This window comes from Ovis aries, chromosome 10 (assembly GCF_016772045.2).
Source record: "Ovis aries strain OAR_USU_Benz2616 breed Rambouillet chromosome 10, ARS-UI_Ramb_v3.0, whole genome shotgun sequence".
Lineage (NCBI taxonomy): Eukaryota > Metazoa > Chordata > Mammalia > Artiodactyla > Bovidae > Ovis > Ovis aries.
Window position 1 is genome coordinate 26,313,988 of NC_056063.1, and position 25,797 is coordinate 26,339,784.

General features: G+C 35.8%; 1 protein-coding gene across 8 annotated transcripts in view; it reads right to left on the reverse strand.

Moving 5' to 3' along the window:
• Nucleotides 1-25,797, reverse strand: part of NBEA (neurobeachin) — a 666,092-nt gene that overhangs the window by 251,764 nt on the left and 388,531 nt on the right. For all 8 annotated transcript variants that reach the window (XM_060394443.1, XM_060394442.1, XM_060394441.1 and 5 more), the window contains one exon: nucleotides 14,645-14,769. In XM_060394443.1, coding sequence (XP_060250426.1) covers nucleotides 14,645-14,769 — 125 coding nt within the window. The remainder of the gene's footprint in view (nucleotides 1-14,644; nucleotides 14,770-25,797) is intronic.

The following is a 25,797-nucleotide window of genomic DNA, read 5'->3' on the forward strand; positions in this document are numbered from 1 at the left end:
TGTACAATTTAAGTATATGGTCTATAACTCATGATCCTCTCCCTGCCTATTTAATCTCACTAATTTACCAATTTGACCTCTTCACACCTTGTGATCCCCAAGAGCTGAAAGCTTTTGTTACCAAACATGCCACACTGTTTCAAACCTTTAAGTATGACATGTGGAGTTTCTCTTACATGGAATTTGCTCACCTGCCGTGTTCTTCAAGATTCAGTTTGATTACTCTCTTCACTGCATACATTTTGTATCTTATATATAGTCCCAATATACTGTTATTTTTGATATTTTTTCTTAAGTTTTTCATTTAGGTGTACTAATTATATTTTTATTTCCAGTGCAACAAGTGTCAAAAAAGTGGCAATCAATAAATATTTGTTGAGTGAGCACATGAAAATAAATATATAATCAGTATTTTAATCATTTTATATGTACAGAACTTCAGTTTAGTTCAGTTCAGTCGCTCAGTCACGTCCGACTCATTGCGACTCCACGGACTGCAGCACGCAGGCTTCCATATACATCACCAACTCCCAGAGCTTGCTCAAACTCATGTCCATCTGAGCTGGTGATGGAGAGTTCTAACGAAATGTGGTCCACTGGAGAAGGGGATGGCAGACCACTCAGTATTCTTGCCTTGAGCACCCCATGAAGAGTGTGAAAAAGTACAGCACTTAAGTTACTCTTCTCTTCACATCCTTTACAATTTCGTCATACATGAGGAAGGTGGACTATGTGATTTGCAATTCTTTCCTTCTTTTTTCCTATAAGTATCCATTAAGAACATACTAAAAAAAAAAAAAAATCCAGACCAATTTCCTAACTTCAGTTTCCTAGGCTGTTGGAAGAGGACTAAGTATTTACTAAGTGAACCCTTAAAGGATTATCGCAGTGTTAAAATGAGACAATGGATGCTGAAATACTTTGAAATGCGTGAATATTATTTATACAGTGTTAGTCGCTCAGTCGTGTCCAACTCTTTGTGACCCTACGGACTGTAGCCCACCAGGCTCCTCTGTCCATGCAAGAATACTGGAGTGGGTTGCCATTTCCTTCTCTAGGGAATCTTTCTGACCCAGGGATCAAACCCACATCTATCACATCTCCCATAATAAGCTCTTAAAATATTTTGTTAAAATGTTGAGAAAATAAACTAACAAGAGTATTACAAAGAGTTTACTAAGTCCTTAACTTAAAACTGAACAAGAATACAACCAATTCTTTACTGATTATAACACTGCTGCCTAAGGTTTATGCAAAGAGGGAAAAATGCAGGCTGATGTGAGGATCAAAAAACTCAAATAAGCTACCAAATGCATCTTAGGTTTTATGAGCACAATACCCAGCAGATACTGATTATTCAATAATGGTTTTCCTTCCTTCAGTTGGGATTAATCTTCCTGTCACCATGGTGTTGTGATACTCTGTTTATATTCATTACAAGGCAATATGAGCCTTCCATGCCTCCATTAAATCAGATGCTTCCTCAAGACAGAAAGGACAGCATGTAGGCAGGTACCAAGAAGTGTTTGTAAAGTTGAAGAGAGTGTAAATAGCTTACATTAAAAATTGTTTTCCCTCAATAATCATATCATTCACTTAAAGGTATTATTAAATAAAATGATATAAGGATCAATATATTTGAAATTTGTTTTTGATTTTGAATAGAGGCATCTTAAGAATATAAATATTTGTAGTATCTTACATAAGGGAAAAAACTGCTTTCTCAACAAAGTTGACATTTGTTTGATAATTTGTTGATAATTTGTTTTATAGAATTATATAAATGATCCATATAGTACATAATTTTCTTCTATCATTGGAAGGAGATGGAAAGAATGGAAATTTCATCTCATTTTAATTTTATGTAAATATATTACTAGGAAATTCTAACGTTTCTAAACATCTTGAAATCAGTTTAAGATGGCATTCAGTTTTGGGGAAGAAATTCTTTTCAATATATAGCATTTCACAACATTTTTAGCTTGGAAAATGTGTTTTGACAAAATGGACTAGGACTATTAATGACATATGATACTTTGGCAAATTTTAAAATAGAGGTTGGTTTTTCTCATTAAAGTTGAAATCAGAGCAAGAAATACCTTCACAGAATAGTGCTTTTAATAACTCCAAATGATATTATTTAATTTCCACTTTAAGAGAAAAAGATTTTAAGATAAATATACCTCTCTGCTGATTACATGAGATATGGTGATAATATCTCATGTAATACTACATATGAATTAATGTATTACCGAGAGGTTTACAATTTTGAACATTTCAAAAAAGATGAAAAAATGCTTTTTGTTGTATTGAGAAGCCTACCACTCAAAAATATTTTATGCCAATCTTAATGGAGATAAAAGCAGCAGATACATATATAGAACAAACTTTACTGTAACAATCATTTACTAAAAGATAAATAATTCTCTCCATAAACAATTTAAATTCAAAATTAAATTCTGCCTTTGACTTTATAGTACAAACAGCATTTCCTTTCTTAAGAAGCATGAATGATGATGACAGAGAAATAAAGATCTGCTAAAGACCAAGGACTAAAAAAATACTCTTCTGTACAGAATAGGATTGAAGGAAAAACAGTCTTTGTAACAGAAAAATCCTAATGGTGAAGACTGTTAAAGTGACACTGAATAAAAACACTATTGGAAAGAATGACTGGAAATCTCAGGATCTTTTTTTTCTCCTTTATATTTGATGCTGAGTCAGGAGCCTTGCTTTATCAATACAAAATTATTTTATGAAAGCATGTACTTTCATAAGTGAAACAGACTGTTTCTATTCAAATAGACAATTCCCATCTGTTGTTTCAAACAGACTTTAAATAAAAAATCTGAAGTTACTGACCACATTTAATAAATATAGATAAAAAATCTGGACAGTTTAGACTCCTTCCTCAGTTGTCGGTATTTTAGTCTGAATGCACTGGATTTAATCATGGTTCTTACTTCAGTTCGTTTTTGTTGACAGAGAATATATTTTACAATCCAAAATAGATACTACCTATATCACCATAAAACTACCAAGATACTAGTTTCAAATTTATAACGAATTTGATTCAGAAATGGTAATCCTTCCCTGAACTAATAACTGATGCTACTATTTATGATCCATCTAGCATATCATTGGATCACATAAAATTAGAGTGCAGCATCCTTTGTGCTTTTACTAATGAAATGAGTAACTTTTGCAGACTTTTGATTGTTTTAAACGAGACACAGACCTTATATCTGTCAGTAGGCTGTTCTCTGAAAAGCACCCCGAAAATATTTCAGTGGGAGGATAAATATGCAGAATTAGCAATATGGGCATTAATTAAGATGGAATGTTGACAGATTAGTCTTCTAAGTGGTAAGTTCTTATTCACATTAGTTATGCTTGTAAACGATTTGCTAGACTACAAGAAATAAAAGAAAATGGCTACCTAACATCAACAGTTATTGCTCTGTGGAAAAGGACATCAAGGACACTTGCACGTAAAAGAATTGGATCAATATTAACGTGATTTTCATTTCATGCTTCCCCAACTCCAGTAAGCTGACAATATACTCTGATTATGTGAACTGCCTCAGAGTAACACAGAAAAGGTTATTAGAGCAAGAGGTGGAAATGGAATGCACTTTTTATATTGACAGGGCCTGCTAATAGAGTATACTGATTTTCAAAGACAAGCAGTGCATTTTTACAATTTGGTTCTGATAGCAAAACAGAATTTCATTTATTCCTAATTCAAAATATTCATATGTAAGCAGTATTTCTTAGAGCAGACCAACAAAGGGGATATTCATAAACAGCATTTTTTAACATAAAAAATGCAATTAAAAAGGTTTGAGAAAATATTGTTGAATTTAAGTGCAGCATGCTAACTTAACAATCTTCTTAACGGAGTGAACACAGAAAACTGCTCTATGCTTTTTAAAGGAAATTTGATAAGCCATACTTTAAGACTATACATGATGATAAATGTAGAATCTCTGTTTTAGACTGAATATTATGTGGTAGGATTCTGATTAATCATTAAGGTAGGGTGATTTCAGAATATTTTAAATAGGATTTCATTACATTAAAAATCACATGGCACACTTGTGGAAAAAAAAAAGCTAAAGCATATAGAAAATTTAGGCCAGTTTGGAACCCTCTAAATAGCATAACGAAGAGAAATAATGGATTATTCACCTTTGTGACTTCTTGAATAAATAGCATAGTGTTTGGTCCCTATGTTAAAAAGTATGCTTAGAAAAAGGTCAGCAAGAAATAAGTATACCAAAATGGTAAAGGCAGCTATCTTCACATGAGTGCCCTTTTCCTCCCTTCTTTAAATTTTTTGAGCATTATCTAGATTTTCTACAATGATCATGTTTATTTTCAGGAAGGAAGGAAGGGAAGATGAAAGGGAGGGGAAAACACACAAACGACATTTCTCACTATGAGTCTAGAGGGGTAGATGGCAGATGAATGGCAGAATGGAAAGGTTTGCAACTCTTGGAATGAAAGAAAAGATGAACTGGACAACTTGAACAGGGGCTGAGAGGGTGGCGAGACTTCCTCTGGCAGTGAATGGAATTAACCTGGGGAACGAAGCTTCGTGTTTCTTTCTTCAGATCAGTCGCTCAGTCATGTCCAGCTCTTTGCGATCCCATGGACCACAGCATGCCAGGCCTCCCTGTCCATCACCAACTCCCAGAGTTCACTCAGACTCACATCCATTGAGTCGGTGATGCCATCCAACCATCTCATCCTGTGTCACCCCCTTCTCCTCAAGCCTTCAATTTTTCCCAGCATCAGGGTCTTTTCTTTCTTAAGCCTTACATAAAATTCAGTGTGGATATTTTACTTTAAAAATATGAGAAATGGAGTAGGAGATGTTTTGGATAAATAAGAAACTGGCTCGGCGACATGGGAGTGTTAGTCGCTTCAGTCATGTCCGACTCTTTGTAACCCCAGGGACTGGAGCCCTCCTCAAGGTTCCTCTGTCCATGAAATTCTCCAGGGAAGAATGCTGGAGTTGGTTGCCATTCCCTTCTCCAGAGGATCTTCCTGACCCAGGAACTGAATGCACAGCAGATGGATTCTTTCATTTTAAAAAACAGGATAGTTAACAGATGGTGTTGGTATAGGTTGTTTAAAACACTTCAAAAACACCAAAGATATTTTAAATAATGTTTTTATAAATGACATTGAATGCACAGTCTGTGAATGACTGTCAGTTCATCTGTACTGAGAAACCTCTGTGGATGACAGATTAGACCAGTGGGCCAAAATTCAGCAGGTTAACTTTAGAGAGCAGAAATGTTCAATGAGACTCTTGCACTTGGAAAAATTTCAAATGTATCTACAGCAACACACTGTCTAGGAAAAGAATGGTGTTTAGATTGAGATTTTGCACTATATAAAATTTATTAGTTAAAGCCTTCATGGGTGGGTCAGTGGCAAATAATCTGCCTGCCAATGCAGGAGATGCAGGTTTGATCCCTGGGTCAGAAGATCCCCTGGAGAAGGAAATGGCAACTTGCTCCAGTATTCCTGCCTGGGAAATCTCATGGACAGGAAAGCCTGGTGGGCTACAATCCATAGGGCTGTAAAAGAGTTGGATCAATTTAGCAACTAAACAATAACAAGCATTTATTAGTTAGCATGACACTTAATTTCTATGCTTTGTCATTTTCCCAAATAAAAATCCTCTTATGCTCTGCTGACAAAGTCTTTCACAGGATAGCTCCAAACAGCCTTTTCCTTATCTCCCCACACTATCTTTTTGTTCCCCAAACAATTCATGTTGTGTTGTGTGGTCCCTTTGTCCATCTTGCCAGCATTCCACTTACTGGCTTGGGAAGATTTCCATTCATTCTTTCAAGTCTAACTAAAATGTATTTATTCAATCAGACAGCCTTATTCACTGAGTTTGTGTAACATTTTTAATATACTTTGATGAAAACATTTATCATACTCTATTTTAATTATTTACAAATGTTAACTTTGGGTGCATTTTATAAAAATTAGTCTACAAATATGGGCATGAATATGAGCAGTTCCATGCCACTCAGCAATAGATCTATCGATATAATTTTGTCAGCTCCTTATCTTTGGTGGCTTTTGACTCACTAGGTGGAAATAAAGTACAGATTAAAAAAAAAAACAATTTCAGAATTTGAAAATACCGTATTTATAGACCTATTCCATACACTGTCATTCTTCAATGTGGTTACTGAAAAGGATGAATATATGTGTTAAAATGCTGTATGTATATCTTGAAATAGCAAGGAAAGATAAGAAAGCCTTCCTCAGTAATCAATGCAAAGAAATAGAGGAAAACAATAGAATGGGAAAGACTAGAGATCTCAAGAAAATTAGAGATACCAAGGGAACATTTCATGCAAAGATGGGCTCAATAAAGGACAGAAATAGCATGGACCTAACAGAAGCAGAAGATGTTAAGAGGAGGTGGCAAGAATATACAGAAGAACTGTACAAAAAAGATCTTCATGACCCAGATAATCACGATGGTGTGATCACTTACACTCACTTAGAGCCAGACATCCTGGAATGTGAAGTCAAGTGGCCCTTAGGAAGCATCACTACAAACAAAGCTAGTGGAGGTGATGGAATTCCAGTTGAGCTACTTCAAATCCTGGAAGATGATGCTGTGAAAGTGCTGCACTCAATATGTCAGGAAATGTGGAAAACTCAGCAGTGGCCACACGACTGGAAAAGGTCAGTTTTCATTCCAATCTCAAAGAAAGGCAATGTCAAAGAATGCTCAAACTACCACACAACTGCACTCATCTCACACGCTAGTAAAGTAACGCTCAAAATTCTCCAAGCCAGGCTTCAGCAATACGTGAACTGTGAACTTCCTGATGTTTAAGCTGGTTTTAGAAAAGGCAGAGGAACCAGAGATCAAATTGCCAACATCTGCTGGGTCATGGAAAAAGCAAGAGAGTTCCAGAAAAACATCTATTCCTGTTTTATTGACTATGCCAAAGCCTTTGACTGTGTGGATCACAATAAACTGTGGACAATTCTGAAGGAGATGGGTATACCAGACCACCTGACCTGCCTCTTGAGAAACCTATATGCAGGTCAGGAAGCAACAGTTAGAACTGGATATGGAACAACAGACCAGTTCCAAATAGGAAAAGGAGTACGTCAAGGCTGTATATTGTCACCCTGCTTATTTAACTTCTATGCAGAGTACATCATGAGAAACGCTGGGCTGGAAGAAGCACAAGCGGAATCAAGATTGCCAGGAGAAATATCAATAACCTCAGATATGCAGAAGATACCACCCTTATGGCAGAAAGTAAATAAGAACTAAAGAGCCTCTTGATGAAAGTGAAAGTGGAGAGTGAAAAAGTTGGCTTAAAACTCAACATTCAGAAAACTAAGACCATGGCATTTGGTACCATCACTTCATGGCAAATAGATGGGGGAAAAGTGGAAACAGTGACAGACTTTATTTTCTTGGACTCCAAAATCACTTCAGATGGTGACTGCAGCCATGAAATTAAGACACTTACTCCTTGGAAGGAAAGTTATGACCAACCTAGACAGCATATTAAAAAGCAGAGACTCTGTCAAAAAGGTCTGTGAAAAAAGGTCCGTCTAGTCAAGGCTTTGGCTGACTATTCCAGTAGCCATATATGGATGTACTATTCCAGTAGTCATGTATGGATGTGAGAGTTGGACTATAAAGAAAGCTATGTGCCGAAGAATTGATGCTTTTGAACTGTGGTGTTGGAGAAGCCTTGAGAGTCCCTTGGATGGCAAGGAGATCCAATCAGTCCATCCAAAAGATCAGTCCTGGGTGTTCACTGGAAGGAGTGATGTTGAAGCTGAAACTCCAATACTTCAGCCAACTGATGTAAAGAGCTGACTCACTTGAAAAGACCCTGATGCTGGGAAAGACTGAGGGCAGGAGGAGAAGGTGGCAACAGAGGATGAGATGATTGGATGGCATCACCGACTCAATGGACATGGGTTTGGGTAGACTCCGGGAGTTGGTGATGGACAGGGAGATCTGGTGTGCTGCCATGCATGGGGTCACAAAGATTCGGACACAAGTGAGTGACTGAACTGAACTGATACCTTGAAATGAATGAATTGCCAAGTAAACAGCAGCAATTAAGTACATGAACTTATATTAATATGAATGCTTTAAATGAAATGGTTGAAAGATATGATTCCTGCCCTCAACTTTTTTTATCTCAGAATATAAAATACCTAAAATCAAAATACTTTGTGATAACTTCATAAGGTGAGCTACTACCAAGTCAAAATATTGATCCCTTTCAAAGAAGTAAATTAGGCATTTTTATGCCTCCATGTCTTGGAAATTCCTGTTATTAACTCTGCCGCTTCTGATTAATTCCTAACCTTCTCTTAAGTCAGTTCATAAGTAATTATTTCAGTGAAGCTGATTCCAACCCACTATCCCCAGAGTCATCCATCTTCCTTCTGTTCCTTATGAAGTACCACTTCCCTCTATGAGAACAGCTTATTTCTTTCCACTAGACCAGGATTTTTCAACCTTGGTACTACTGATGTTTTCAGCTGGATTTTGTTGTCCTTTTGATAAACTGTCTGGTGAATGGTTGGGTATTTCAGCAGCCTTCTTAGTTTCTACCCTTTAGACACCAGGAACACGGGCTGACTTCCATCCCTGTTGAGAATCACTACACTAAACTAAGTGCTGTGGGGAGGCAGAAACTGTGTCTCAGCCTCTGAACCTGTACTTTGTGCATGCATGGCATGTGGAAGATACCTGATAAATGCTTTCAAATGAATGAAGCTACTTGTTTCCTCTTGAGTCAGTTTAAAGCCTTCCATCTAAAGCTTCAACATAAAAACAGGGGAGTTGTTAAAACCTTGGTTGTTCTTATACGAAAACTTTAAAATGCATTTTATAAACATTTTATAAGTCAGCATTTAAATAATCCATTTTAGTTCTTTTAAGAGACTGCAAAACCATGAGGTAAAGATGAGATTATTTTAAAATATCCACTGGCATCAAAAAGAGCTAAAAGATGATTCCATGTATGTCTTTCTCTCACTCATACAAAAGTTACATCATTAATTTTTCAATAAATTACTTTTACAATAACCAGATCATCTGTTTCATTCAGGTATGAAGATTTAATTAATAATATACCAACTAAAATGAACTTATCAATGAACAATTATAAGAAGTCTGCTAGAGACAATATGGTATAAACAATCGAGACCAATAGGTTAAAAACTCAAATAATTCTATTTTCCAACTATTCTAAGTGTAAACTCTTCAAAAAATTGAAGTAAAAAAAAAAAATGAAGTCAGATAATGTGAAGTTCCTGTCTCAACAACCATGTGTAGCTGCATTAGTATTTTTAAAATTCTCAGTGCTTTTCTTGTTTCTTGAATACTGCATGTAGCATTTTACAGTAGTCATGCATATACCATCAAAACTAATTTAATTCCAGATTTATCACAGTGCTGCTTTTTCTTCATCAAGGTCATATCATGATGGCTTCACAAGCTTGGATAAACCAGGTGCTAAGCAGACACATCTCTGAGGAACCTAAGGATGTTCTCATTTGCAGTTCTCAGCATATCTTATTATTTATTGCCAAAGAAATGACTGATTAACTTTGTCATCTTTGCTCCAAGTTTTTTTTTTTTCCTTTGGCTAAACCAGCCTGCCCTCCTCTGCGATGCCTGATCAGACCTATTTAGGATGACGTCTTTGATCACAGACATGGGGGAGTCTGAGATCTTAAGCTTTGATGAAACATTGTTCCACTATAATTTCATGGAAGGGAAAGAGAGTCCAAAATGATAATTGACAGTCAACAAGACAACCAAACTTATTAAGACTTTAACTATTTTTTTGACAGCATAATCTTTCAGTGCCAGAATCTGTCTAGTTTAGGTTTTAATATACAAGCAATACATAGAACACTCCTATTTCAATCATTTGCTTATTAGCTAATATGTCCTGAAGAAGAAAGTCCAGCAGATCAAAAGATGAATTTATAGTTTAAAATATTTTCCTTATATTCTTCCATTGCTATGGTCTGCAAAATTCCTGGTAATCAATTAAATTTGCACTTGAATGAGATTTTTAGTATTAGAAAATACTGAAATAGCACATTGAGTACATATGAAATTAGAACATTAAACATCAGGAAAAAAATTACATGCCTCTAGGTTTTTATTAATCACATTCCAACACCAGAGGCTGAAAGTATATCAAATCACACCAAATCTTTTGCACATGACAACCTCATAAATTATTCAACTTATTAGTATTACTAAGAAGCATGAAAAACTCCATCAGTGCTAAGGATGTTTTCCAACTGAAAAAGGTCAACCAAAAGTTTCAATAATGAAATGGAAGAGAACACTTTTCAAAGTAAATATGAAATAATTCTCTTTGAAAATATATCCAATTCTGATTATTTGTTCATTTAAAAGAAAGTATTGCTAATGTATTCGTTTTGTGGCTCCAAATAAATTACCTAAAAATATGTCATGTAATTTAAATTGCAGCTGTTTCTGCCCAGCACATGAAAGTGTAACTATAATTTAATCTGAAATGTTTGAATTGAAGAAAAAGTATAGTCATTCAAAACATATTTATTAAAACATTAACTCCGCAAATTCAGTTTCACTTCTATTATATTAACATAGGCTCACATTCTTGAAACATAGTGTACCACATGAACAGAGAGACATGACCAGTGATCAATCTCAGGGACTGCTTTGATGGCCATGTAAATATTTTTTATTTAAATAGTTTTAGGTTATTCTTTCAGCTTATACAACTTGGTTAACATTCTGAAAACTTAGATCACTGATTCAAATACTTCTAGCCACACTTAACATTCCAGTCATAAAATATTCTGTTGTTCCTAAAACAACTTTGTTGCCACAATGTAGATGAACAGAAAAAAAAAAAAACTGACTATAGATTACAGCAGAGTTTCTCTGTGCATTTAATGTTTAACTTTCAAGACAGAACTGAAATACTGCAATTATTTAACACAGAAAAAGAAATAACTGAATTTCAATTTGTTCTAAAAGCTCTCTCAAAATTTGTAGGTTTGTGCTATATTTATACCCTTCATCTACATCTATACAAACCAAAACATTAAATCATTTGGATGTTAGTCTACACACTGCCAGACTTTAAGGTACTTAAAACACATTTAAATGTTTAATGGCAGGCAGAGTGGCCAGATGATGGTCTGAGTTTTGTTAGCTTTTATGAATGTTCTGGGGAAATGTGAATACAAAAGCTTTCTCTAAAATATACAAAATATGTTTTCAATTAAGTCTTTCAACATCTATTTTCATTGAATGAAGTGCTTTGTAATAATTACTGACACTTACTTCCTATTTCTTCTGAAGAAATACTTTATACATAGGTTAGAAGGCACAAAAGTATTTGGGAGAAGATATAGGACTATGTTCCTGGCCATATGTAATTCCTCTTTCTACTTCTAGGTACAGATCACTCCAGGGAGAACTTTTCACTCACCTCTTCACAACCTCCATACTTCATCTTACTCCCTACCCTCTACCCACTTCCTAAAGTCCTCCGATGTGAAGTTGAAGATGAGTGTTCTAGAACTGTTTCTGGAAGTAGAATTGTTTGAGTTCTTTTTTGTCTTCTACTACCCATCCTAGGGGCTTCCCAGGTGGCTCAGTGGTAAAAGAGTCTGCCTGCAATGCAGGAGATGCAGGAACCATGGGTTCAATCCCTGGGTTGGGAAGATCCCACAGGTTCAATGCCTGGAGAAACCCATGGACAGAGAGCCTGGCGGGCTACAGTCCATGGGATCACAAAGAGTTGGACACGACTGAGGCGACTGACCACAGCATAGCACACTCTACCTTACCTCCAGGAGTGACTACAAAGTAAACCTGGCATGGGCACCATGTAGATGTCTTGAATGCTTCATGGCATACATGTGGATGCATAACTTAAAAACATACCCTACCTTCCTTTTATCAAAGAATCCAACTCAGGAGGGATAATAGGTTCTAATTATTTCCAATGATCTACTATTCAAAATTCATAAACAACTGTGTCATGCTGTGCTAAGTCGCTTCAGTTGCGTCTGACTCTCTGCGACCCCATGGACTGTGTAGCTCACCATGCTCCTCTGTCCATGGGATTCTCCAGGCAACGACACTGGAGTAGGTTGCCAGGCCCTCCTCCAGGAGATTTCCTGTCCCAGGGATCAAACCTTCGTCTCTTATGTCTCCTACATTGGCCAGGAGGTTCTTTACCACTAGCGCCACCTGGGAAGCCCTCTTCAATCACTATATATTTTAAGACACATTTATATTACACAGATGTTTACTATCATTTATATCATTCATCTATTTAAAAATCAGAATTTTATATTTTAGTTTAGATACATTAATAGTGGTTACTATATTACTAAAATACATGACAGTCAATCTTAAAAAGGTGTTAATAAAAAAAATAAGTTTATTTCTGATAAGGTTTGACATTGGTTTAGCAAAAGAGACATTTTACAAATTGAACATACACAATAAGGCATCCATTTTTATAGAGAAGCAAAATAAATATTTTTCTAACAAACCTTTCCTACAAGCAACCTGTGGAATGACAAATGTGGTATAATGTGAATCCAAACAAATGTGGTATTGGCAACTCAGTGTCACTAATAGTATTACACCAGCCCAACTTCTATTATATATTGTGTTCAGAAGTTTCTAATTTTAAATGAGCTGAATTCAACATGAATTGATGAAAATGCCTAAATGGATATATATAAAATGAAGTTTAAAAAATTTTAAGTTCATATTATAAAGCATGCATTTTAAGTAGATATTTTAAAGAATTTCTTTTGTAGGACATAAAGGTAACAACTCATTTTAAGTTGGTGTTAATTCCTTAGGTATCAGAATCCTTAGGCGATTTTTTTTTTTGAGTTGATTAAAAGAAATCACCTACAGTACAAGTCAAATATTATATATATATATGTATTATTTTTTTTTTAGCACTGTCTCTCCTGTAGTTACTTTTACTGTATAGTATTATTTTAGGTGTAATAGTTTTGGGACTTCCCTGGTGGCTCAGACTGTAAAGAATCTGCCTGCAGTGCAGGAGACTGGGGTTCAATCTCTGGGTCAGAAAGGTCCCCTGGAGAAGGGAATGGCTACCCACTCCAGTATTCTTGCCTGGAGAACTCCATGGACAGAGGAGCCTGGAATCCTCACATATTTATTTTTGTTTTGATCCTCAGTAAACTGTATCAATTCATAAACTATTTATATAGTAAATTTTCAAAGCTGTGTACATTTTCTTTCTATTAAGGTTACATATTTTCTCTAATCTATCAGAACATGAGTGGCATCCTCTGCTACATATTATTCTGGTAAATTTTAAAACACATGGCTCACTAGTGTGTATTGGTGCTGTTTTGTCACTAAGTAATGTTCAACTCTTTTGTGGCCCCACAGACTGTAGCCCATCAGGCTTCTCTGGCCATGGGATTTTCCAGGCAAGAATACTGGAGAGAGTTGCCATCTCCCATTCCAGAGGATCTTCTGAACCAGGGATAGAATCCTCGTTTTTACCACTGAGCCACCTGGGAAGCCCCATGGCTCACTTATTACTCTCAAATAAAAAAAAAATCAAGTGACTGTGAGAATAAAAGTAGTTAATAAAAAAATATATAGACAGTATTCAATTATGGTATTTTCTGAGGGTATGTGGTTTAGAAAATTGTGACACGATCAATCAAACTTAAATTTCTTAGGCTATTTAAAATTAGGTGCACAGACAGAATAGCCCTATGTACACTGTTTGGTGGACAGAAATCTAAAGTAGCAGCATTTTTATTAAATTACAAAAAATATTTTGATATTTACTATTTATTGCACATTTTATAAAGGACAATTTAGGATGCAATTCTACTGTAGTGTGATAGCTCATGCTATCTTTAATATAGGATGGTATTTTTCAAACTTTATTTGCAGTTGGAGGATTGTGAACTTACATGGGCATACAGAGGCATTATTTATTTTATTAGACTGAAAATGATAGAATAGAATAGGGTTAAAATAGAGAATGCCATGTAGTGAGATTATTAATAAGATATTTATTTCAGTTAAATACTCAAGCATGTGCAGGTATATGTGTATATACATAACGGTCCACATGTTTGTATATATATTTCATGTATACTCACACAGTGTATGTATGTACACATACCCACACAAATTACACATAAAAATATATAAATTTGAATACACAGTTACAATAGTAAATTTTTTTAAGTGAAAAAAATCTGAAAGGCCAAAGTTTGAAACATGTTGAAAAGGAAAATGACTTTACTCTTGTTTTAGGCTGTGGGAGAAGATGGTGGGTAATAACCAATTATGTAAAGTCTTCCTAATCTATTACAAAGAAGCTGAAAAGCCTAACATACATCAAAAGGGAGAAATACTGGGTTAATTAAGTGTAACCTAAATGATGCTTCACAATAAAGTAGAATGTAACATTTTTGACTTATGACATGGAGAACCTGAAAAGGTACTGAAAGGAAAAAGAACTATCAATCACAGTCACCTCACATCGAGGAGCATTCCTGTGTAAGAGGCACCGATACTCACCGTACTCAATCGCAGCTTTGAGCAATGCTTCAGCATGAGTGGAGCCAAATGCATTACGGACAAACCGTCTCCTTCGACGAAGATCATCTTCCCAGTAATCCAAACGCCAGAAATCATGCAATTGGCTAAGAATGGGAATATGAAAAACAAGAATGATTATTAATAATTTTGTATAACTGGAAATGTACTTTTTCAAGTTATATGAATTAACAGACTGTTTACACAATAAAATTTAAAAGCTTTGCACACTTTCTTTTTATTAGGATTAAATATTATCTGGAGACCTGGGTTCAATCTCGGGGTTGGGAAGATCCCCTGGAGAAGCAAAAGGTTATCCACACCAGTATTCTGGCCTGGAGAGTTCCATGGACTTTATAGTCCATGGGGCTGCTATGAGTCGGACATGACTGAGCGACTTTCACACATTCAACCCATCAAGAATGTGAATGGCACTATATATTATGGTAAATCTAATGCTTAATAACAAATACAATTACATCTTTATTTCTTTAGTCTCATTGGAAAATTAAGGTAACTTTTGAGATATGTCTGTTTTATAACTGCATTTGTATACTTATGTTTTCTCTGCAAACGAACAAACTTAAAATAGTAACATTCTCATATTTTAGGCATTATAACATTCAGGTCTGCTTTCCTTACAATGTTCCTTCTTTCACTAAAAACATTAATCACTGGGAGTTTAGAACAAATGCAGCATCAAATTACAAGTATTAATGGCACAGTTTGCATTCTTTTACACTGTTTTTAACAAGGCTTGTAAATCACAGGATAGACCTCACTACAAATAGTTTGCAATTTAATGACCATGGTTTCTTAGTAACTGAATTAAGAACTATAAAATATTGCCCACTTGGATTTGGTAGAACAATGATTAAAATAATGTGCTGAAATATTCATTGAAATAATTCCCTACTGCCCACAGCAACCTGAGAAAAGTGCAATTTTATCCATTATTAATAACACTGAATTAGAGCTACAAAAAATTTCAGTATGTGGTAATCGTCTTGGTAAATTATTATTCTAATGCTCACAGAATCCTTGGATGATTTTACAGCTTTCAGCTAACATAAACCATTAACAATCATGGCCATCATTGGGTAACACTGTCTAAACTATGTTACACTTTAAACCAATATTAAAAATCTACGTGATATTAGAGAAAACAACTGAAATATATTTGTTGCATATTGATGGAACATTTTACAATATCACTTTTAAGTTCAATTTAGTTTTGTAAACAGTGATGAATGCTGCTGCTTGAAAAGTCTGTTTCTCTCTGTATAATTCTTGGTGACATATACTCAAAAGATAATACCAACATTCTGACTTTCCTGAGCATCACCATTTATAAAAACATATAAAATGCTTTCACAGAAGGTTCAATTTCAGTTTTTATTTTGATATTTTATTATACGAGAACACTGTGCTTGATTAAGGCAGAAACTATACAAATTTGCTCATCATTATCTCTCTAGCACAATGTCTGGCACATATTACGTTTTTAATAAGCACTCAATGAATTAATTTAAGACAATTTTTGTTACTTTGAAAATCTGCAGAAAATTATAGTCATTGAAAACAAAAATTTTACATTTTATAGCTATTTGATTTTTTCTGTAACTTAATTGTAAAAGGACATATCAATATAAGGGATACATAAAAACATTAAAATTATAATCATTTAAATTCTATCTTAATATACTTGTTTTTAAGCATATATTATTTTGTCAAAATAAGGATTACCTGTTGATTAATTATTACAAATAGTGTACCTCTGTCATTAATTTAAAATAGGCTAATTTCTATCCCTACAAACGCAAATTAATTCTAATAGTTTGAGGAAGACCACTTGCTATAATGATTTTCCTTAAAAGTATGTTAAATTTAAGTAACCAATTTCATATGCAGAAACCTGATATCTGATCTTTTCGCCAATTTCTAACCACAGATATACTTTATTCCTCCAATTAAATATAACTTAAAAATAAATTGGATGATACATATATACAAAACAAACATAACAAAATTCTGAATGGAGCATGGAACGCAGACAGGTTAAGGACCACAGGGCCTGAGAACAACAAAGTGGTGAGTTCCTCCCTGGTTTTTGTCTTAGATACCCTAGATTTGGAGGCAAAGAAGCTAGCAATCCAGACAGGACAACAGCTACAGACAAAAAAAAAAAAAAAAAAAGGAAAAGCCCCATAAAAGCATGTTTCTCTAGGAGAAAGATGAAGAAAAGGGCATCCTAGGAAGACAGGAAACTTGATGACAATCACTGTACTCCAACCAAACACCACAGAGAAGCTATGTCCCCTAGAGACCTACACACTAGCAAAGGATGAGTGGGGAGTGTAGATCTGAAACCTCATGATGGTATAATGGGGCGCCCTCACATCCGCACTGGGGTGGTGATATCAGAGAAAATGAAATAAGGAGCCAGGACTCTCATCTCTGCTGGTTGCTGACCAGGTGCCCCACCCTCAAGGAGTCAGTGGAGAACATGTAGAGAGCCTGCATTTTCTTCCCCTATGGACAGAATGAGGCATCCTTCTCTCTTTCCTATGGGATGATATTGGAAGGAGGCACAGTAGAGTCAGGACTTCTACTACTAACGGAAAGCAATGAGGCCACCCCCCAATAGTGGACACCATGTGGGGAGCTGGAACTCCCACTGCTGGCAAGCAGTAATAAAGAGTTGCCCACTCCCTAGATGTCAATGGAAGGGAAGTGGGGAACCTAGATTGCTATCTCCACCTGGTAGTGAAGAGGCTGTTCTCCCCACCTGCCCTGGTGGAGCAATGTAAGAGAAAGTCAACTAAAATAGAAGAGTTAAATAAGATAAAAATATCTCAGAAAATAATAATTTAAAACATCTTGTTTCAATTTCAGATTACTTGTTATACCATGAATCTGGAAGATCTCAAATGGAATGTAAAAAGATCATCAATAGATGCCAATGCTGAGATGACAAGGATATTAGAATTTCCTGACAAGGATTTTAAACCAGCCATGATGAAAAAGGCTAGGCTTCAGTGAGTAATTAGGAACATACTTGAAAGAAAAAAATAGAGAAAGACTCAGCAAACAGTTCCAGCAAAATAAATAAATAAATAAATAAATAAATAAAACAGATGATGTAAAGAGGTACCAAATGGAAATTTAAGAACGATTAAATATAGTGAAAAAAAAATAAAAACCTTAGTAGATGGGTTTAACAGAAGAATGAAGGGGACAGAAGAAAAAAAAATTTAGTTAACCAGAAGACAGAACAATAGAAATTAACCAATCTGAACAGTAGAGAGTAAGTAGAGACTGAAAAAAATTGAACAGAGCCTCAGAGATTGTGGATTACAACATCTAACATTTGTGTTATTGGAGTCCTGGAAGGAGAAGAGAAAGAAAGCAGGACTAAAATAGAGTCTGAAGAAATAATGGCTGAATACGTCCCAAATTTGAAAAAAAGAAAAACACAACATAAATGTATATAGATTTAGGAAGCTGAGTGAATATAATAAACCCACAGAAACATAGTAAACCCAAAGAAATATATGCTAAGACATACTGTAATTAAAGTTCTGAAAAATAAGGACATAGGAAAATGTAAAAGGCAGCCAGAGAAAAATGACATCTCATCTATAGAGGTAAGCAATTAGAATGACAGCATATTTCACATTCAAAGCTATGGTGGTCAAGTATGGGGAAGTGTAAAGTTTTTGCTATGTGCTAAAAGAAACATCAACCCAGAATCCTACAAACACGCTTTAGGAATAAAGAAGAAATGAAAATATTTTCAGAAAATGAAAAAGAATTTGCCAGCCTCAGGACTAGTCTAAAAGAATGGCTAATGGCAATCATAAACACAAGGGAAGCAAGAACAGGCTTTACTTTTCCTCAAGTGTTCTCAGAATTGACAACACAATTTTGCTGTTGAAGCAAAAATTACAACACTGCCTGATGTGGCAGTTGTGCCTGAATTGTGTACAGAGGTAATGTTTAAAAGAAATATAAATGAGGGAGGGTAAAGTGATATAAGGGTTTTACCGATGGCTCAGCTGGTAAAGAACCTGCCTCCCAAAGCAGGAGACACAAAGAATATGAGTTTCACCCCGGAATCATGAAGATCTCCTGAAGGAAATGGCAACCAACTCCATATTCTTGATTGGAGAATTTCACGGACAGAGGAGCCTGGTGAGCTACAGATCATGGGGTGGCAAAGAGTCTGATACAACTGGGTGCACACACACACACACTGAGGTAAAAATTTCTATACTTCACTTGGACTTGTAAAATGACAGCACCAGTAGACTGTGATGAGCTATGTAGATATAATGTAACAATTAGAGCAACCTAATTATTGAGCTATGGATGGAGGTTCAGGATATTATACAGGAGGCAGGGATTAAGACCATCCCCAATAAAATGAAATGCAAAAAAGCAAAATGGCTGTCTGAGGAGGCCTTACAAATAGCTGTGAAAAGAACAGAAGTGAAAAGCAAAGGAGAAAAGGAAAGATATATCCATCTGAATGCAGAGTTCCAAAGAATAGCAAGGAGAGATAAGAAAGCCTTCCTCAGCGATCAATGCAAAGAAATAGAGGAAAACAATAGAATGGGAAAGACTAGAGATCTTCTCAAGAAAATTAGAGTTACCAAGGGAACATTTCATGCAAAGATGGGCTCAATAAAGGAGGGAAAGGGTATGGACCTAACAGATGCAGAAGATATTAAGAAGAGGTGGCAAGAATACACAGAAGAACAGTACAAAAAAGATCTTCATGACCCAGATAATCATGATGGTGTGATCACTCACCTAGAGCCAGACATCCTGGAATGTGAAGTCAAGGGGGCCTTAGGAAGCATCACTACAAACAAAGCTAGTGGAGGTGATGGAATTCCAGTTGAGCTACCTCAAATCCTGGAAGATGATTCTGTGAAAGTGCTGCACTCAATATGCCAGCAAGTGTGGAGAAAACAGCAGTGGCCACAGGACTGGAAAAAGTCAGCTTTCATTCCATTCCCAAAGAAAGGCAATGCCAAAGAATGTTCAGACTACTGCACAATTGCACTCATCTCACACGCTAGTAAAGTAATGCTCAAAATTCTCCAAGCCAAGCTTCAACAATACGTGAACCATGAACTTCCAGATGTTCAGACTGGTTTTAGAAAAGACAGAGGAATCAGAAATCAAATTGCTAATACCTGCTGGATCATCAAAAAAGCAAGAGAGTTCCAGAAAAATATTTATTCCTGTTTTATTGACTATGCCAAAGCCTTTGACTATGTGGATCACAAGAAACTGTGGAAAGTTCTGAAAGAATTGGGAATACCAGACCACCTGACCTGCCTCTTGAGAAATCTGTACACAGGTCAAGAAGCAACAGTTAGAACTGGACACGGAACAATGACTGGTTCCAATTAGGAAAAGGAGTACGTCAAGGCTGTATATTGTCACCCTGCTTATTTAACTTCTATGCAGAGTCCATCATGAGAAACGCTGGGCTGGAGGAAGCACAAGCTGGAATCAAGACTTCCGGGAGAAATATCAATAACCTCAGATACACAGATGACACCACCCTTATGGCAGAAAGTGAAGAACTAAAGAGCCTCTTGATGAAAGTGAAAAAGTTGGCTTAAAGCTCAACATTCAAAAAACTAAGATCACAGCATCTGGTCCCACCACTTCATGGCAAACAGATGGGGAAACAATGGAAACAATGACAGACCTTATTTTTCTGGGCTCCAAAATCACTACAGATGGTGACTGCAGTCATAAAATTAAAAGATGCTTACTCCTTGGAAGGAAAGTTATGACCAATCTAGACAGCATATTAAAAAGCAGAGACATTACTTTACCAACAGAGGCCCGTCTCATCAAGGCTATGGTTTTTCCTGTAGTCATGTATGGATGTGAGAGTTGGACTATAAAGAAAGCTGAGCACTGAAAGATTGATGCTTTGGAACTGTGGTGTAAAGAGATCCAACAAGTCCATCCTAAAGGAGATCAGTCCTGAGTGTTCATTGGAAGGACTGATGTTGAAGCTGAACCTCTAATATTTTGGCAACCTGATATGAAGAGTTGACTCATTTGAAAAGACCCTGATTTTGGGAAAGATTGAAGGCTGGAGGAGAAAGGGACAGCAGAAGATGAGATGATTGTATGGCATCACTGACTCAATGGAGATGAGTTTGAGTAGACTCCAGGCGTTGGTGATGAACAGGGAGGCGTGGCATGCTGTGGTCCATGGGGTCGCAAAGAGTCAAACTGAACTGAATTACTGAGCAACCTAATTAGAGCAACACTAAAAAGCTATACAAAGACATATGTTAAAAATGACTATAGTTAATGAACTATCAGAAAGAGAAATTAAGAAAAACCCCATTCACAACTATGTCAAAAATAATACCTAGGAATAAAATTAATCAAAGAGGTGAAAGACCTGTATAATAAAGATACTGAAGAAAGAAACTGAAGTAGAGACAAAAAAAAAAAAAGAATTATATTCCATGCTCACAGATTGAAAGAATTGATTCTGTTGAAATGTTCATATTTTCCAAAGCAATCTACAGATTCAATGCAATCTCCATCAAAATTACAATTGTATTTTTCACAGAAATAGAACATAGAATCCTAAGATTTGTATGGAACCACAAATGGCCCAAATAGACAAAGCAATCCTGACAGAGGCTGGAAGCATCATGCTTCCTGACTTCAAACTATATTACAAACCTATACGAACCAAGCCAGTATGATATTGACATAAAAACAGACACACAACTTAATGAAACAGAATAGAGAGCCCATAAATATATCAACATATTTATCTATCTCTTATGGCCAAGGAGCCAAGAATACACAATGGAGAAAGGACAGTCTCTTCGAAAAATGGTGTTGGGAAAACCGAACAGCCACATGCAAAAGAATAAAACTAGACCAATCTTACATGATACGTAAAAATTAACTAAAAATGAGTCAAAGGCTTTAAAATGTAAGACCTGAAACCACAAAACTCTTAGAAGGAAACACAGGCAGTGAGCTCCTTGACATATGTCTTGGCAGTGAGCTCCTTGACATCTGTCTTGGCAGTGAGTTTTTGAATTTGGTATCAAAAGATCCCCTGGTGGCACTAGTAGTAAAGAACTTGCCTGGCAGTGTAGGGGACATAAGAGACATGGGTTTGATCCTTGGGTCAGGGAGATCCCTTGGAGAAAGACAAGGCAACCCACTCCAGTATTCCTGCCTAGAGAATTGTCACAGACAGGGGAAGCTGGAGGGCTGCAGTTCATAGGGTCAGAAAGAGTTGGATACGACTGAAGTGACTTAGCACACATCGAAAGCAAAGGCAATAATAAAAACAAACAAGTGGAACTAAATCAAACTAAAAAGTTTCTGCATAGAAAAAAATCAATAAAATGAAAAGGCAGTCTACCAAATCAGAAAAAAAAATACTAGGGAATCTTATATCTGATGAGAGGCTAATATCCAAAATGTATCATGAACTTGTAAAACACAAAACAACAACAAAAACACCAAACAACCTGATTGAAAAACTGGCAGAGGATCTGAATAGACCACAATAATAAAAACGTTTTTACCTGTAGTTTCTAAAATCTAAAATCTATTATCTTTTTTTTTTTTTTGAGGGAAGTGGGAATTGAGAAAATTTAGATATTTGTTCTCTGATTTGTTCTTCTGGTATTGTCCCTATTTTCTATGTGGAAATTATCTTGATATTACTGAGAGTCCAGTCTTTGATCATTTGAAGGATTTTAAATATTTGAATAGATATAAACTCTTTAAAAAACCCCAAAGTTTTGTTTCTTTTGAATCATGCTTGTTTTCCTGTTTACAATTTAAAGATAGTGTGAGTACAAGATAGGTATTCAGAGTTGTGCTTTCAACTCTGAGCAAACAGTATCACCCATTAAAATCAATATTCACTTATTTCGTTCTCTCCTTTCTTCAATGTTTTTATTCAAAAATATATTTACTGAGTACTTATCCTGTATTAGGCAATGTTCTTGGTGTTGAAGATATATTATAGCAGATTAATATGCATAAGATATATTCCTTTCCTTTTATTCTAACTCACACGTTATTTACCCTGCTTTCCCACTGAAATTGAATATGTATTATTGACCCTTTAACTAAATCACTCCTCTACCACACCTCTTATTTAATATTTCAACAGATGCGTTTAGCTATATTCTTCTGTAACATGTGAACTATTCCAGGAAAAAAGATAATAGAGACTACTCTAATTTTTAAATTTTTAATTCAAATTTTTGATTTTTAATTAAAATATAATTAATTAAAAAAATTTTAAAACTACTCTAAGTTTTCAATAAGTTTTAACCCTAGATGTGATTAATAATTTGCAAGCAACATCAAAAATTTTTACTCTGGGATGTACCTATTTAGGTCACTAAGTTTTGAGCACTCTAAGAGATTGTTTTAATACTTTACATAAGGTCAACGAGCACGTCTTTTCTTGAAGGAGAGCTCATTTAGATTTCCTGCACTTGAAGAGCAGTCAGGTGGACACACAGAGGACCCACTGTGCCATCACTCTCATGGTTGTACAGGTAGTCATCCTGCACTGAAATTTCACTTGTATGTGCAAGTTTATAGCAGCTATGATCTCACGTGTGATCCCTCTAATGATGTCAGCTGGGAGGATGAATGTGCTATCATACGTACTGTTTCCCAATATTTATTTATTTTGGTGCTTATAGCTTTGTTTTGCCTTTCAAGACTGACTTGTAGAAACACTGAGCATTATATATACATTTTATTCATGATTGTGATTTTACAAGTATAGTACATAATTGCCAGAAAAGAGGAGGTAAAGAGCCAGTAATTAATGAAGGGAAGATTCCCAGTTAGGTTGTATTATGATAATTAAGGTCACTATCAATGTAACAGTGTTCACTAATTGGAATTTGGTGTTATTTTAGCACAAATAGGGTTCAGGAATCATCATTTTTTTCCAGGAAATTTCTGATAGTTGCATTTTAGACTTATTAGAATGCACTCAATTTTCTTAAAAAGGATATCCCCCCCTTCCCACCCCCTCACCCCAGCCAGGAATCAATCACCTTCATAAGCTAGAAGGAAAAATGAATTTACCTGGTAAGGCATAACTGAACAGTTAATTGGTTACTTGATATCTGATAACAAAAACTATCCAGTGGAGCAGACAAAAGAGTAAAAGGAACAAAAGAATATTTTGCTAAACATACACACAAAATACAATCAGAACTGAATTTTGGCTTGGCTAGAGAACCGGTGGTGATCACTTGAGCTCAAGGTTTCTGGGCATGACCTAATTCTGTCAAGATCGACCAAAAACATAAATGCTAACAGACTAATAGTTAAAAATTGTTACCCTCTCCTCCTCCAAACACACTGTAGATGGCATTCCTCCATCTGTTTGGAAATAAAATGTCAGATGTAAGTCACTTCCAGACAAAAGTTTTAAGAGTCAGTGAAAATTTATTGTGTTCCCCTCCCTTTGTTGTAGCCAGCAAGAAAACAAGCACTGATGTGGAGTCTCCATCATTTTCCATCCTGAGTGACTTCAATGTGCAGAGCTTCCCTATTGTCCCAGACTGAACATGTAGCATGAAGGAGAAATAAACCTTACTTGTGTTGAATTGAGATTTGAAGGTCCTGTCACTGTAGTGTAATCTAACTCCAGAATGGAATAAGTTCCTAAAATAATAATACTTACAGAAGGGCCAGTATTTACTGAGAGATTATGGTATCCCAGGTACTTTTCTAAGTATTGTGTATGTATTAAGTCATTTACTCTCCATAAAATTCCGTTTGAGATAAGTGAACTCATTTTACAAGTGAAGAAATGGAGGTGCAGGAAGGTGAATGGAGCGCCCAAGATTAAGCAACCAGTAGGTGGCAGAAGTATCTGTCCTCACTCCAGCCGACTTCCTAGCTCACACCACACTGCCTCTAACAGTAAGTAGAGAGAGCAACCATGAAATGAACAAACTTGAGGATATTACTCTGAAAGTAATGTCCGACTTCAGTCGTGTCTGACTCTGTGTGACCCCATGGACTGTAGCTCACCAGGCTCCTCTGTCCATGGGATTCTCTAGGCAAGAATACTGGAATGGGTTGCCATTTCTTTCTCCATAGATGAATATAAAGACATGATTTCTATCTTTGTGCAGCTTTCAGTCCATTTCATAATGTAAATAAATTTATAGCTTTTTTGGTCAGTGTTAAAAAGGAAAGAGATGAGACAAATTCTCTTTAATAAAAATGGGGGAAACAATTTACCATATAAATAGATGTGCCAGTACACAAGCATGACTATGCCAATGAAACATGACTACAAAGTATGTTGGAAAAACAAATTCTGTATTTATTGGCACTTAGTCCTCCTCTGTTAAGAAAAATCATCAACCTTTTACTTAACATGTCTGGTGTGCTACTGAGTCAATTCCTAGTGATCTATATGACATCAATGTTATGTGTATGTACACACATTCACTCTAAAGTATAAATCAACATAGATAAATTTGACATATGTCTAGCTGTTAGTACTGTTCTGACCCTCCTATGTATTACTAAGCACTTCTACCAAAGTTTCATTTCTCTGACACTTTTACATCCTCTCTGACCTGAGGCTGTATTATATTTGGTGACTTAAATGACAAAGTGATTGGTGATACTTCTGAAAAATGCATCCTTCCTGTCTTTGAAAAGTGTACCCTCACATTCTGACACTGTAAAGTCAGTTTACAAAGCCAAATTCTAGACTTTGGTCCAGGGTTTTCAAGTCAGGCTAGTTTGTTCCCTCTCCCTGCATTACTGAACCTGAAAAGAAATATACTATTCCAAATACAACACTGGGGATGCATTCCAACGTCTGTCCATGTCATTTGTTCCCAAGCATACCAGTGGGGAGTAGTTACTGTGAATGATGATTTTTGAGACACTCTCTGAAACATTTTGGATTTACAGAGAGGGAGACAGTGATTGATGAATGTATATGAATTAAACTAGGCTTCCAATTAAATTTAATGAAGCTTTAAATGAAAAAAAAAAAAAAAGTGAATATTATTAACCTGGTCGGGAAGATTACCTGGAGTAGGAAATGGCAACTTGCT